Genomic DNA, 16,274 nt, shown 5'->3' on the forward strand with positions numbered 1-16,274 from the left:
ACAATGATCTCCTGGTCCTGCTCATTTCACTCAGCATCAGTTCGTGTAAGTCTCTCCAGGCCTTTCTGAAATCATCCTGTTGGTCATTTCTTACAGAACAGTAATATTCCATAATATTCATATACCCCAATTTATTCAGCCATTCTCCAACTGATGGACATCCATTCATTTTCCAGTTTCTAGCCACTACAAAGAGGGCTGCCACAAACATTCATGCACATACAGGTCCCTTTCCTTCTTTATGATCTCTTTGGGATATAAGCCCAGTTATTTACTTCAATTTTCATATAATACCAAGGTCCAGATCTTCTTGTTCTGCTATAGCATCTCTTCATTCAAAAACCCGAATCTAGTTCAAGGTGTCATCGTCTGGGTTATTCCTAACTAATCTTCCTAACCATCAACTCTTTCCCTTTTCATTGTTAGTTGTGCACCTGCCAAAATAACCTAACTAGCCATAGAATAAGAGTGATTCATGTCACTCCTCATCACAGAAACCCTGAGTGATTCCCTCTTGCCTTTAGGCACAATATAAATGTTTTATCCTGGCCTTTGTGATTCTCTGATTTAACTTCAAACTATCTTTGTAATTTTCTTTCACATTAATTCTATTAATTAAACCTTAAGGCTCGTACTTCCTCCTTTATTAGTATATATGATTTTCATTCAATACATTTGTCCCATACTGACAGTATACTTCTTTCTCATCTGTTTTTTCAGAAATCTATTTTTTTTAAGATTTGATTCAGATGATACATCTGACCTTAACTGAAAAAATTTTGTCCTTCATCAAATTATCCTAAAGCAGTCTGTCTAACTGAGTCTTCTTTGCCTCTGTGACATATTTACCATATTTGTCTGTGTAATATATTTATTATATTTTTATCTTTTCATCTACCTTCCCTTCTCCTCACCTAAGATTTTAAAGTAGGAACTTAAAAATATATTCCTTTTATTTCCAGTGCCTAATATAGTATCTTCCACGTAGTGGATGTAAGAAAGGATGACTCTTGAAATTAAAACAAAATGAACAGATATTAAATATACATATATATATATAAATATATAAAATACAAAATTAAAACAAATGAACAAAAATCTCCTTTGTTTAGGCACTTGGGAAGATGTAAAAAAAAGTTAAGAAAAATACAGCTTTAGCTCTTAAATCTAGAAATATATAGACATAGGTATGTGTAACATAAAAATTGATATGAATATTAATTAAATTACATGATAGGCCTAGATAAGAGTCAGAAGAACCAATGTCAAATTTCACTTTTTTCCACTTTATGACTTGTAACCTGTAGCAAGTGCCTTCTTTGACTTTAGAGGAATGCCTCAAGGATCATATATATAAATTCCATAGTTTGAGGTTTAAAATCCTTAGTTATCTCATCTTTCCATTCTTCTTATACATTATTCCCTTTCATGCACACTATAGGCTATCCACACTGGTCTTATTATTCCTTTTAAGCATTCTGTCTTCTCTCTTGGTGCCTTTTCATTTGCTCTCTCATATCTAGAATATACTCACTACTTTCTTTCTTAGAATCCCTATTTTCCTTAAAAATTCATCTCAACCTACCTTCTACATTGAAGCCTTTCCTGACTTTCCCCAATTGCTAATACTTTCTTCTCCACCAAAAAAAAAAAAACAAAAAAAAACTTTGAACGATTTTGTCTTTTCCACTCCTTCCCCTCAAATACCTTGAATTGATTTTATGTTTACATGTACAGAATCCCTGTTTCATCTTTATATTTAGAGGGCCTAGGACAATGCCTGGTACTTAAAAGAAATGCCTGTATTGATTAATTGATAAAAGGAGAGCTGAAAAACTAAATGCTTTATGTGGCCCAAGAGAGAAGGTCATTCTTTGTGTGGTGAGAGGAGGGTAGTTGGGGAGATGGATTATTTGTGAAGGTGAAAATATCAACTGTTCCTCATGGTTAAGATTCCAAAAGGGATTTTATATTCTCAATTTGCTTCAGGCTGTTGGATGTCTTCAGTGGGGAGTAGTAGGTTGTTTTAGTCCCCCTGTAGTTTTTTCATTGCCAAAAGCTGTATTCTTAACCATAATCACATAGTTCATAAGTATGTTCTTTGCCCCAATGAGAAATAATATAACTATATATATATCCACCACTAAAATAAACCTTGAATCTTTGTCCTCCTGAAGTCTGTAGAGCAATTTTCATGTACAAAATACAGCACATTTTCTTAAGCATGCTATTATATTTTTATTTGCTAAAACTTATTCAAAATTCCTTTTTTTTCTTTTTAAACAGGTCCAAAAGCTTAGTTTGGTAGCAGTAAGTAAGTATGCAGTTTATTCTAAATTTATTAATGTTTTGCACTTTCTTGATGGTATAAAATGTGTATTTTTGAATTACATAAAGAAATGAGAAATCATTTTGAAAATGAATTTGTGAAGGTTTTTTTGTTTTTGTTGTTATAATAGAAAAGATAGAGCCCATATTCAAATTATTTCACTTTTTGAGCTTCAATTTTCCTTATTAGTAAACTGGGGATAATTACATTTGGTACTAATTATCTTAAAGGGTTGATATGAGAAAAATCACCATAAATGTGAGTTCTTGTTATTCAGTCAGGAATGATATCAGTGAAAAAGAAAGCATCTGAGAAAAAAGAATAATTGGAAAAAAGTATCTTAGATCTGAAGTAATAGTATCAGAAATATTAAAGTCCCAAATTAATTGAAGTTCTTGAGAAATAACTCAGGCAAAAAAGAGAGTCAGTCATTGAGTTAATAGTCAACAAATATTTATTATCTAGTAATTGTATATCCAGTATTGTGCTAAATGTTGGTGATAAAACAAGGCAAAAACAGTCCTTTACAGTAAGGCACTTACATTCTAATGGGAGAGACAACATGTAAATAACTAGGTAAATACCAAGCTATTTACATAGTAGATTGGGATATATAGAATATTTGAGGAGAGCTAGCTCCTTAGGTGTGAGGGCTTGCCAAGCCCTTTTCAGAGGGGCTCACCCACTTTGGTGTCTATCTGGCACTCAGCTTTTACCTGTGGCTCCAAGAAGCTATAACATGCTTCAGCCACATCCTGGTAAATCATCTCAGCAGAAAGGCTATACCAGATTGAGGGTAGTCACCAGGCTTATAAAGTTGTTGGTGAGTTAAAGAAATGTTCACTCCAGATATGTGAAAACTTCCCCTGGTACAATGGACAGAAGAGAATAGTTTGTTCCAGTGGCCATAAAGGCAGCTGGAGCAGGCTCTGTGAAGTACTTAGATCTTGGTCAAACATCACCACAGTCATCTGCTGCATCCCAGGCCATCACCATTGATCCTGACTTTTGTATTGCCACAGGACTTCCTTAATTCTGAAGAGGCTGAAGAATTGGTGCTAGACTCTGCCTCACTTAAATCCAGTTTGCCCATGAGTAAAGAGATTACCCTGTGATAGCATTGATCCTTTGAACTGAGCTAGCTCAGTCTTTGGAAGGCTCTGAAGGAAAAATGTGGGAGAGAGGAGAGGTATTGGACTGACCACCAAATTAAAGGTCTGCAGAACCATTGTGCTGCCTCATTGTTGTGTGCTTGGGAGACCTGGGCAGTTACCAGCTCTATGCCAGGAAACTGAATTACTTCGATTTGAATTATCTTGGGAAGGTTCTGAAGATCACCCGGCAGGATCAGGTACCAGACACTGAGGTCCTTTTTAGACCTAAACTGCCAAACATCCAACTCTACTGCAAAGAGCACAACTGTTGAGCTGGTCACATTGTTCTAATGACAAATATATGCCTGCAAAAAAAGAGTATTTTATGGACAACTCACACAGGACAAGTGCTCACAAGGTGGTCAGAAAAAGCGATACAAGGACACTCTCAAGGTCTCTCGTACAACTTTAGGATCAATTGTATGACATGGGAGACACTGGCACAGGACTGCCCTGCATGGTGTGCCCTCATCAGAGAAGGTGCTGTCCTCTGTGAGCAAAGCAGAATTGAATTAGCTCAAAGGAAACATGAAATATGCAAAATTAGGGTTCATGTGGACTATTTGTGTCCTACCTATGGCAGAGCATTCCAAGCTCCTATTAGTCTCAACCATAGTTGGATACACTGTAACGCAATTCTAACACAGTGACAGCATTTTGGTCATCTTTGAAAATGAAGACAATAACACAAATCTGACAGTCTAAGCAAAATTGATGAATATTTACAAAAATATAAATTGCCCAGATTGACAGAAGAGGAAACAAAGTACATAACCCTATCTTAGAAAAAGAAATAAAATAAGCCATCAATAATAAATGCTTATAAGAAAAATATCCCCAAGGCCAGATGAGTTTACAAATGAATTCTACCAAACATTCAAAATGAAATTAATTCCAATATTATATAAACTATTTGGAGCAATAGAGAAGGAATTCCTAAGCAAATCATTTTATGACATATGGTGATTATACCTAAAATGGGAAGAGCTAAAACAGAAAATTAGACCAATTTTCTTAATGAATATTAGTGCAAAAATTTTGAAAAAAATAATAGCAGGGCAATTATACAATATATCCCAACGATTAAACATTATGAGCAGGTAGGATGTATATCAGGAATACAGGGTTGATTCAGTATTGGGAATAATTGACCATATCAATAAGAAAATCAAAACAAATCATGATTATGTCAAAAGGTACAGAAAAAGTTTTAGGAAAAAAATACAGCACTTATTTCTATTAAAAAACACTAGAGAGCATAGGAATAAGTGGAGCTTTCCTTAAAATGAAAAGTAGTATTTATCTAAAACCATCAGCAAGTATTATCTGAATGGAGATAAACTATAAGCCTTTTCAATAAGATCAAGGATAAAGCAAGGAGGCCCATATTGTCACTCTTGTTCAATATTGTAGTAGTAATGTTAGTTATAGTAATAAAAGAAGAAAAAGAAATTGAAGGAATTAAAATGAGAATGAGGAAATAAAACTCACTTTTTTCAGATATGATGGTGTACTTAGGGAATCCACTAAAAAACTAATTGAAATAATTAAAACTTTAACAAACTTGCAGCATATAAAATCAAGCCACATTAATCATTGGCATTTCTGCATATTCTCAACAAAGTTCAGCAGTAAAAAATAAAGAATTTTCATATAAAATAACAGTAGATGATATAAATTACTTGGGAATATACCTGCCAGGACAAATCTAGTAATTATATGAACACAATTACAAAATACTTTTCACGCAAATAAAGTCATATCTAACTGGAAAAATATTAAGTTACTCATGAGCAGGTCAAGCCAATGTAATAAAAATGACTCTTTTCCCAAAATTAATCCATTTAATTCAGTGCCATAACAATCAGACCTCCAAAAAATTATTTTACAGAGCTAGAAAAAATAACAGTCATCTGGAAGAATAAAAGATCAATAATATCAAGAGAATTAATAACAAAAAAAAAAAAAAAACCCGCAAAGGAAGATGGACTAACTATATAAGATCTCAAACTGTAAATAAAGTTATAATCATCAAAAGTATATTGTTCTGGCTAAGAAATAGAGTGGTGGGTCAGTGAAGTAGATTAAGTACACAGGACATAGTAGTAAATAATCACAGTAATCTAGTGTTTGATAAACACAAAGCTCCAGTTCTGGGAGGAAGCTCCACTATTTGACTAGAAAACAGTATAGCAAAAATGAGATATAGACTTATACTCTTATACTTTATATCAGATAAGATCAAAGTGGGTCCTCTTTTTCATCTGATTATGAAAATGAAGGTTAAAATAATTAGGAAGATAACTGGCTTGAGATGAGAAGAGGGGACAAGTGGGAGCTCTTGGCAAATGATTTTTTTTTTCCAATGAAATATAAAATGATGTCCTCAATTGATAGGGTTAGGCATAATGGTGACAGGAGTCTTGAGGCAGGAAGTTTTGGAATTCTCAATGTGGAAAGCTTAAGCTTCGTTTATTAGCAAGATATTTTTTAAAATTGATAATCAAAATGCTTTGGGGAACATAATTGACAGAGAAAAGTCTTCATTATGTCATGATTTAAAACTGTCAGGCACAACCAGATCTTTCATTCCAATTTACTTTTTTAGACATGGATAGTGAAAGCCAGAGATGTTAAATGACTCATGAATAGTAGGCAGCATGACACCTTAAGTAAGATTGGAGTTAAAATCCTACCTCTTAAATTTACTGTGTACCCTTGGGCAAGTCACCTAAACTCCCTTTAGACACAGTTTCCTCATCTTTAAAATGGAAATGATAACAGTATGGTCTTCACTGTTGTGAAGATAACTGAGTTAGTAAATTTAAAGTACTTTGCAAATCTCAAGGTCTATATAGATGATGGCTGCTGGTGGTGGTGGTGATATAAGTAAGTAGTAAAGGGAAGGAGAGAAAGATGGCTCAGTTCTTTTTTCCCTTAAATTTTCTCCAGAAAGAAAACTTCAAAAACTCAGACAAGCAATGTATAAAGAAAACTGAAGACAACATAGATGAGAAGATTAAATAAAACCATATCTAAGGGTATAAGTTGTTGCTAAAGTCACCCTAAGTTATAATTTTCCAGTATTTAAAACATAAATTTCAAATGCAGACACATTTTAAAGGCATCTTTTCCATCTTCTCTTGAGTTTTAGTTCACTTTTTAAATTGTTTAAATCTTTGCTAGTTTGAAAAGTGTTCCTGCTGGAGAAAATGTAACAAGATAAGAATCAACCACCTTCAGCCCTTCCTTTAACTAACAAGTTAGTCAACAGTTGGAAAATCAGTTGAATACCATAAATAATAATGGCAAACATAAAATACTTTACAAAGTACTTTGTATGTGTCATCTCATATGCTCTTTTTAAATAACTCTTTGGGTTAGGTACACCAAGTGTTTTTATCCCTAGCTTTAAAGGATAAAGCGAGACTCATTAAAATGAGTCTGGAGGTCATATCGCTTAATGAGGTAAGATCTCAATTCAGGTCTTCTGATATAAAATCCAAGATTCCTCACTCCATCAGAGTGCCTCAAGCACTTTGATAAATGTAGACATTTAGTATCTGAAGTTCATTTAAATGTTTAATGAAATTTTGAGTGGTATTGTGAATAAGATGGCCAGCATATAGTTTTTTTTTAATTATATAAATGAACAACTGGAACCGAAGAGTGCTAGTTAATGGATTTATCAGAAATCCAGAGCTGTAACTACATATAGCTTGAGATACTTAATTCTGTCTCTGTCTCTTAAAGCCAGTGGGGTGTCAGACAAGTCACTTAACCTCTTCATCCTCTTCCTGCTACCAATGAAGGCTGTAGATTAGATAATCTCTGAAGTCCATTCTAACTAATTTGATGGTCTTGTCATATATTCTAGGAAATTTAAAGGATTTGCTCATTTTCATCTTTGATTTATGAGCCAGAGTGCTTTCTACTCTTCCAAAGTTCTTTGGAGTACAACAGGGATTTGTTCTTAGCAATGTCAAAGCCAATATTTTAATCACTGGTTTAGACAAAGATATGAGGCTCATGTTTATTAAATTTTTGGATTACACAAAGTTTGGAGCAGTAGCTAATATGTCAAAGACTGAAGTGTGCTCAACTGAATCAAGAAGATAGAACTCCTTAATAGGGAGAAAAGGGGTTCCATCATGTATGTATATAGGCTACATTTAGGATGAACACCAAATTGGCTTTAACTCTGCTATAACTCAGGACTCCAAAGTAAAAGCCTCAATCACCCAGACAGTAGGGACTGCAGATGCTTGTCCCCATATCTAGTAAAGCATGTTAATACCACAAGTTAAAATATTTTCTTATTTTATATTAAAACTTGGGGATTTCTTGTTTGTTCCTTCCTAGGCAATTCTGTACCTCAGGATATCACTTGTTTGGCAGCTGATGGGAGGCTGGTCTTTGCTGCATATGGGAATGTTTTCTCTGCATTTTCCCGAAACAAAGAGGTTTGTATTATTCTGGAAAATTTTAATTTGCCTATTTCATAATATTTGTTATTTCATATAGTGAATTCTAAGGGAGAAAACATAATGAGTACACTTTGTTACTTCTGTCAGCTTCTTGAGAACCTTGCTATATTTCACCTTGGTAGACTTGGGAGGAAGCAAAATTACCCATCTTCCTCATTCTTGGGCAGATCCTATCCTATATTATCACTTCACTAGTTTAGAATGGAAGATGGTGCCGTAGGTATATAATGTGTTAATAATGAGAAAAAGAGAAGTGGCAATGTGGATTATTCTGCTAACTTTATAAATACTAAAGCTATTTTATGGTCTCTACTTTTTAACAAGGTTCTCACTGTTAAACTAAGCATGCCTTTAAAGTTAATTTTAAATCCAATAGGAAGACTTTGCTTCTACCTCCGGTCCCCAGTGCTTTGGATAACAAATAACATAACTCCTTGCAATTTCGATGTGTTATTGTATATATATCATATCTTTCTATACTTTCTCACTTAATGTTATAAATCAACTATAAACAGGTGCCCAATAAGTTTTTGTGGATTTCTCATGACTTAATGAGTTTCTAGAGCTACTCTAAAATCAATACCTTTTATTAACCAGGCTTATGAGATGAATAGGTGTTTTTAACTTTTATTGTGTCTTGTATCTCTTTGGCAGCCTATGGACCTGTTCTTTTTAAATACATAAAATATATAGCATTATAAGGGAAATCAATTATATTAAAATTATCAAAATATATTTTAAAAAACCAAGTTTACAGATCCCAATTTAAGAACCCCTGCTGTAAGACCATCTTCTAGTGTGTCCCTAGGCTTATACCTGAAATCTTTTCAGCTTGATAAGACCTGTCCAGTGATTTACTCTTCATTCTCCTCTCTTTCTCACCATTTTTTCTGAGTGTCCTTTGCTGTATCATTATCATTCATACTCCCAAGACTGCCCTGGGCTACCCTTAATATATTCTGTCTCCTGGGGACCATATCAGCTTAGATAACTTTAAGTATCACCTCTGTATCTCGCTGTATCTTACTCTTTCCCCCCAAAACCAACATTTTTACTCATTTCCCTCTTCCTGCTGAGGATACCATCATCCTTTCAATATCTTAAGTTTACAATTTTGTTATCATTCTCAAGTTCTCATAATAACTCATCTCACCATCAGTTTCCAAATCTTTTTTCTTGTCATCCATCTCCTCCTCTTTTTCCTAACATGACTGCCTTTCTGGTTCTGGTTCAGGCCCTTATCAACTTTCACCTGAATCATTGCAGTAGTTTCCAAATTACTCATTTCCTATATATCTAAAGATGTGCATGCTCTCTGATATGGATTGTAAACTCATTGAAGTTAAAGACTGGTTCATTTTGGCTTTGTATTTAATTGACAGTCTGAAAATTCAAGATAACTTGTACATGATGTATGAAAATAGGATTTTTAAGAAAGAGCTCTACCATCTGTCATTTGTTATTACTATACAAAGAATTTAATTATAAGAAATATAAGTAGTGAGGATGTTTTTATATTTTCTAACATTAGTACTATATTATTAGTATATACTGTACTATATATTACTATACTAATTGAAGTATTTTGAACTTTTAATGTTATAGGTAGCACATACCTTCAGGGGTCACAATGCAGAAATTCATCTCTTACAGCCCTTTGGGGATCATGTCATCTCTATTGATATAGACAGTATTCTCATTATTTGGCATATATATTCAGAAGGTAAGAATATACATTATGCAATATATTTAGTTCAGGATGGGAGAAAATAAATTTTTAAGTTGCTAATCTTTCCTGTAGAGTTATTAGCATCTGCAATAAGTACTTTTTTTTTTAATAATAAAAGAATTATTTCATTGTGTTTCCATTAATTAAATTTCCAAGAAGCAACCAAAAATCACAATTTTGATAACTTGTCTATTTTTTTTTTTATGTTATTTGTTTTGTTCACATTCCCTGGGTTTGTAAATTGTTACATCTTAGTTTAATTTTTGGGATAACCATAGTTAGTTTCTCATCTCTACATAGTTATAAAATAAGAGTTGTTTTTAAAGTTTAGATACCTACAGAGTTCTAATATAAGATACTTTGGAAATAAACTCTGTATATTTACAGTGACTATAGCCATCATTTTTATATGACAACAAAAATGTTATTCTGGGTCAAACCTACATCCATTTCCATTGATATTTTATTTTTGATAGTGGCCACCAAAGAACATTTTTGGAAATAGTCAAGTCAACCTCAGAAGTTTTGAGATTGAAGTCTCGAATACTTCTACTTCCCTTAATGATTCATAGCTTCATCATCCATAAATTACCTGAATCCTTCTCAAGCTTTTACATTTTCACATTGTATCACTTCTTGGATCTCATATACTGACAAGACAGACTTTCTTACTGAAAGTTTGCTACTTATTGGGGTAAAGAAATTTGTCTTAAAATAACCTTTTTAAAGGTCAAGGCAACTATTATATTTCATTTGGTGATTTCATCAGCTCCAATTGATTTAGTATTATTTCTTTGAAGATGATTTTTGGATCTCTTTATCCAGCCTTAACCTTTTGCCTAACCTATTCTAGTCTTGCATTTCCAAATACCTCTAGAACATGTGAAACTGGTTGTTCCATAGACATGTTAAACTCAACATGCCCTCAAATGAAGTAATTATTTATCTTTCTCAAACTGCCTCCCCACCACTTCCTTATCACCATCATCTTCCTAGTCCCCTAGCTCACAACCTGGGTATAATTGAGCCCTTTTTCTCACCTTCCACATCCAATAGTTAACTTTTAAGTTCTATTGATCCTTCCTTTTGTAACTTACCTTTTAAAACCCCCACCCCCAACCTCCCAACATTGCCATCACTGGTACAGGTCCTTATCACCTCACACCTAGACTATTTATTGGAGTAGTCTTCCAGTTAGTTTCCCTTCTTCAAATCTTTGCTCACTCCAGGACGTCAGCCCCCTCTCTCAAACTGATCTTACTGAGTTCAGTACTGAAGTGTGTCAGAAAAACCTGGAAAGATTACTATAAACTGATGCACTAATAAATGATTAGAATTAGGAGAAGATTATATTCAGTAACAATATTATAACAGTAATCAGCTGTAAAAAATTTTAGCTTCTCTGATCAATACAATGATGCAGAACAGTTCCAAAAGACTCACAACAAAAAATGCTATCCACCTTCAGAAAGAAAACTAATGAGCTCTGAGAGCAAATTGGAGCTTTTTTTTTTTTTTTAACTTCATTTTGGAAATATGTTTTGTGTAACTTTTTATATACAGTGGGTATTTAAGTGTTTTTTTTTTAAAGCACAGTTCTGACCCAGTTATTCTTTCTCATTCAATAAACTCCAGTAATTTCCTGTCACTGCCAGGTTCAGATATAAAGTCTTCTATGTGGCACTTGAATACCTTCATAATGTGGTCTTTTCTTCAACTTTTTCCCCAACTACTCTGAGATCTAGTGACACTGATCTTTCCTAGCTATTTCCTGAATGACCATCCATCTCCTGAATATGTATTTACTTTTTCTCCCCTTGTAGTAAATTTTTATTGCTATTTTTATATTACTATAATTTCCTCCATTCTGTTCTCTTTTCTCCTATAGCCTATCCCACAAAACAAATAGTATTTTTTTTTTAAGAAAGAAAAATTAGAGGAAAGTTCTTCATGATTGATTAGTACATTGAAAGAGTTTAAAAATATGTGCAATTCTTGTGGGATTATTACCTTTGACTTTGCATTTTTACTTATTGTTAACTATACATGAAATTCCTTCATCCTTATCTCCTGTCTTCCTTTAGCTCCAAGCTAAAATCATGAACTTCTGATTCTTCTGAATGCTGGTGCTTTCCCCCATGATTATCTTTAATTTATCTTGTCAGTATATAGTTATTGGCATGTTAACTTACCCTACTAAACTGAGTTTCTCAAGAACATGGACTGGAAGATTATTGAATTTTTTTGTTTTTGCCTTTGTCATTTTTTGTTATAATCACAATAAATCCTTGTTGACTTGATTCCCATTAATTTAATTATTATCTGGAATACCTCAGCATCATTTGTATGCTTAGAGAATTCACTAGGCTTCTAAATAAAGACACATATAACAGTAAAATCAGATTTGTTATTGTATTTCCCCATCTAAGAAGTGTTTTTCATAATCTCTTCTATTTCCTATCTCTAAATGAGTTATATATCAATATCAAATTTTTTCTTTTCTATTTGAGAATAATTTTTCATAATAATTTTTGTATTCATTGCTTCTATTTTAACCATGTTTCTTTTGTAGTATTTTTACAAGTTAATTTATAACAAATCTAAATTTTAAAACGTACTTATTCTTAGTATTAGATATTTGGAAGCATTACTGCATGCTGAAATTATTTGCATTGTTTCTTAAACTGTTCCTTTATTTGCAGAAAAGTACCTACAGTTGACTTTTGATAAGGCTGTTTTTAAAATTTCTACCATTTTGCATCCAAGTACCTACTTGAACAAAATTCTCCTCGGGAGTGAGCAGGGAAGCCTCCAATTATGGAATATTAAATCCAAGTAAGCATATTTCTAATTAGTTCTAATTAGATGCTTCTCTCCACACATTTCAGTTTGTGCTCTACTTATTAGCAGCTAGTTATCTTAACCAATATTTAATTGCATTTCATAAAATCTAGAGAAATCTGTCTTGGTAATTTTCTAGTGAAAAATATTTTGAAATTCTCTTATACATCCATGCAGCTGACTTTGATTTGTTTTTATGGCTCTACAGTCAAATGTGAAAGACAGGTGAGTTTTTTGGATGACCTTTGAGTAAACTGAGGAATAAGAAAAATAGAATATGAACATGAGAAATGTTAAATCACATATTTCCTCAGTAATAGTAACAAACTCATTATTGCAATATTTTTAAGCATTTCTAAGAACACAAAATTTATTTTTAAATTGCATACTTTCTTACAAGTTTATTGAAGGTTGATAAGAAAAAGGGGGAAAAAAAGCATTATCTCTTGGATATTTAAGTGACTGCTTCTCAAAATCTTTCTCTTAACCCCCCCCCTTTTTTTTTTTTTTGCTGAGACAATTGATGTTAAGTGACTTGCTCAAGGTCACACAACTAGAAGTGTTAAGTGTCTGAGGCTAAATTTGAACTTGAGTTTTCCTGACTTCAGGGCTGGTGCTCCACTGAGCAATCTAGCTGCCCCTTAAAGCCTTTCTTAATTCTAAGATGATAACAATGACTAAAACAAATGTTTAATGCTTTAGTATAGCTAGCATAATACTTTTAGATAGGTTGTGTTAGCTAATGAATATGTACATGTTAATATGTTGAAATCAGTTTGCATAATATACTTATTTTTAAATGACTATATGTAGCATGATTTCACTAATTTGAATGATCAGAAGTAAGGAGTGATATTTTTATGATATATTTTTTTGTTTGTACCTGTGCTTTATTTCATGCTGTTTGGTAGCTAAAAGGAGAAAAAAACTTATAGTTGTATTCTTAAAAAGAATATTCTTTACAATTCTTGTTTGTGTTTTTGCCCTACTTTTAAATTTAATTTGCATTTAATCAATTCAACACGTTTATGAAGTACTTGCTGAGTGTAAGGCACTGTGCTAGACCTTAACTTTGGATTTTCTGAAGGAGTGTGCTTTCATGTTTTCTAAGTATATGGTATTTGTCCATCAAAATTAGTTTTTTAAGTAGTTTTTTCCCCCCCTTATAGCAAACTTCTATATACATTTCCAGGATGGAATCTTGCAGTGACAGCTCTCCAACAGGTTAGATTTTTACTGTTAAGAAACAAGTGTTAAATATGTGCTTTTCTATATTTTGAGCAGCATCTCTGTAGATTTTAAAAGGTAGAAGAATAGTTCATTTGTTACTTTGATGCCTATGACTGCTGGAATGAAAAAAGAGTGCTTTGGAAATTTTAAAATAATTAAAATGAAAAGAAACTAGTCTTAATGGCCAGTTATGGTTATGAAATTCTGCTTGTGAAGATGATATATTAGTTTTGCTGAACTAGTTTTTCTACCTTTTATTACAAGTAATGGCTTAATAAATTAGGAGTTGAGAGAGGGGGATATATTTGGAAATGAATACAGTTTTAAAATAAAAGATATCAATTAAATTCTTTTTTTTTTTTAAACAGTTCCTTGATCTACAAGCATTAAATTGAGAATTGTATTGTGATCTGTGAAACTGTCGTTTTCCTATATTAATTTCCTTGTAGCACTGTATGGTGTTGGGCCTTTTTTGGATAGTAACTTAATGTTGTTTGAGAAAAATTATTACTAGTACAAAAGTAATGATATCAACATCATTGAATCAGTGGTTGTTTTGAATCATGAGGTCTAACCCTTCATCTGTTTTAAGCTTACCCTGGAAAGAACTATTTTCCTTTATGTTGAAAAACTTTGAAAAGATGATTTTTGGAATACCTTCTACAGAAATCAGATAAACTGTCTGGCCCAGTTTTAGTAACTTATTTCTTTTGTATACATTTATACCCAAACCACTGCTGGATATATGCTTTTCTGTATCTGTTGTCTATAATTATCTACATAAGTTTGCCTAGAAAGAAGTGTAGCACATTATAGATAAATTCTCTAATTTAGGGATTAGGCAAGAATCAACTTTAAGCTTCCTCTTAGCTAACTTTCTGTTGTTTAAACACAAAGAAATAGATATTATGAAATTTTTTGATAACTTAGGGTAGGGGAGTGGAGATCACAAGGTAGTACTGTTAAAATAAATATATAATTATATAAATGTATTGGAATAAATATATTTGGATTTTAAAAAGAATCACTTTTTTTTGGGGGGGGGGTTACTTATTTAATTTTCAGGCACCTGCAATAGATGTCATTGCAATTGGACTTGTATCTGGTCAGATTATTATCCACAACATTAAATTTGATGAAACGCTGATGAAGTTTCGCCAGGATTGGGGTCCCGTCACTTCACTTTCTTTCCGCACAGGTATATTTTATCCTTTAGAAAAAGTTCTTATACATATTTGATAATAAGGAAATTTTCTAAATGATGTTTTCTTATATCTATATAATGTAGCAGTTCACAAAAGAGCAGGGATCATCATAAAAGAATTTGTAGCAGTTCACAAAAGAGCAGGGATCATCATAAAAATATCTGCAATTTTTTAGTTTCATCATCTATTAAATATATACTTGCAGTTTATTTCTGTTAACGGTTGAATTCTTTTGAGTTTGACATTTCATATATTTTAATTTTAAGGAGTTTTTAAGGAGATATATAATACTTAATTATATTTTATGTTGTTGTTTTGTTTTTATATGTAGATGGACATCCAGTAATGGCATCTGGTAGCCCACTTGGTCATATCAGTCTCTGGGACCTGGAAGAAAGAAAACTAATCAATCAAATGAGAAATGCCCATTCCACTGCAATTGCTGGTTTAACATTTCTCCATGGAGAGCCACTTCTTGTTACTAATGGTGCTGACAATGCCCTGAGGGTAGGATTTCTTTTTTTTAAAATAGTTTTATTTACTTATAACGAGATAAGAATTTTCATACATATATCAAAACATGCCCTCTTCCTCTGAATATGACTGAAAATGAAACTATGAATTCTACTTCATATCACTTGCTTTAAATATATAATTCTACTTGAATTTCAAAGCATTTCTGCTTGTCTTATTTTTAGTTTAATAGTTGAACTTCCCTTGTGTGAATTTAAAATATTACATTGGTTCTTTAAGACATCATCATCATCATCATCATCATCATCATCATTATTAAATTTTTAATTAACTTTACCTTCTTCCTAAGTAAAAATACAAAGGAGCCTGGAGTGAAGAGTTTAACACAATCAAAATTAATCCACCCAGTAGCCGAATCTAAAAATGTATATACGTTCCTTTTTCCATCTTGTGTTTGAAGAAGTGTCACAACTCTAGAGTATTTTCAGGTGTTTTTGAAGACTGTTGTTTTGATTGCATATATTAATTTCAAAGTTTGTTTCTCTTTACATTTTTTGTGTTATTGCTTTAAATTTTTCTGGTTTGGTTTATTTCACTTTGCATTAGTTCATACAACACAGGATTCTATGAAATTGCTTTTCATCATTTCCTTTCTCTATTTCTCTGAACTGTGCTTGTGTTTGAAACTTCTTACTCAGTTCTATCTGCTGTCCCACCTAGCTGCCCCTCTACTGGGGAAAAGCAGAAGGCAAGAAGTAACTATAGTACTAATGAAGGGTTTGGGACAAAGCTGATAGGAAATTCAAATGCCATAAAGATCAATAA

At 32.6% G+C, this 16,274-nt stretch overlaps 1 protein-coding gene across 2 annotated transcripts in view; it reads left to right on the top strand.

Annotated features, from left to right (window-relative positions):
• The window catches only part of WDR36 (WD repeat domain 36), a 55,821-nt gene that overhangs the window by 2,091 nt on the left and 37,456 nt on the right, over positions 1–16,274 (top strand). For both annotated transcript variants that reach the window (XM_031968395.1, XM_031968400.1), the window contains exons 2-8: positions 2,287–2,314; positions 7,846–7,946; positions 9,576–9,693; positions 12,402–12,534; positions 13,710–13,764; positions 14,836–14,968; positions 15,307–15,482. In XM_031968395.1, coding sequence (XP_031824255.1) covers positions 2,287–2,314; positions 7,846–7,946; positions 9,576–9,693; positions 12,402–12,534; positions 13,710–13,764; positions 14,836–14,968; positions 15,307–15,482 — 744 coding nt within the window. The remainder of the gene's footprint in view (positions 1–2,286; positions 2,315–7,845; positions 7,947–9,575; positions 9,694–12,401; positions 12,535–13,709; positions 13,765–14,835; positions 14,969–15,306; positions 15,483–16,274) is intronic.

The sequence above is a fragment of the Sarcophilus harrisii genome, chromosome 1 (assembly GCF_902635505.1).
Source record: "Sarcophilus harrisii chromosome 1, mSarHar1.11, whole genome shotgun sequence".
NCBI lineage: Eukaryota > Metazoa > Chordata > Mammalia > Dasyuromorphia > Dasyuridae > Sarcophilus > Sarcophilus harrisii.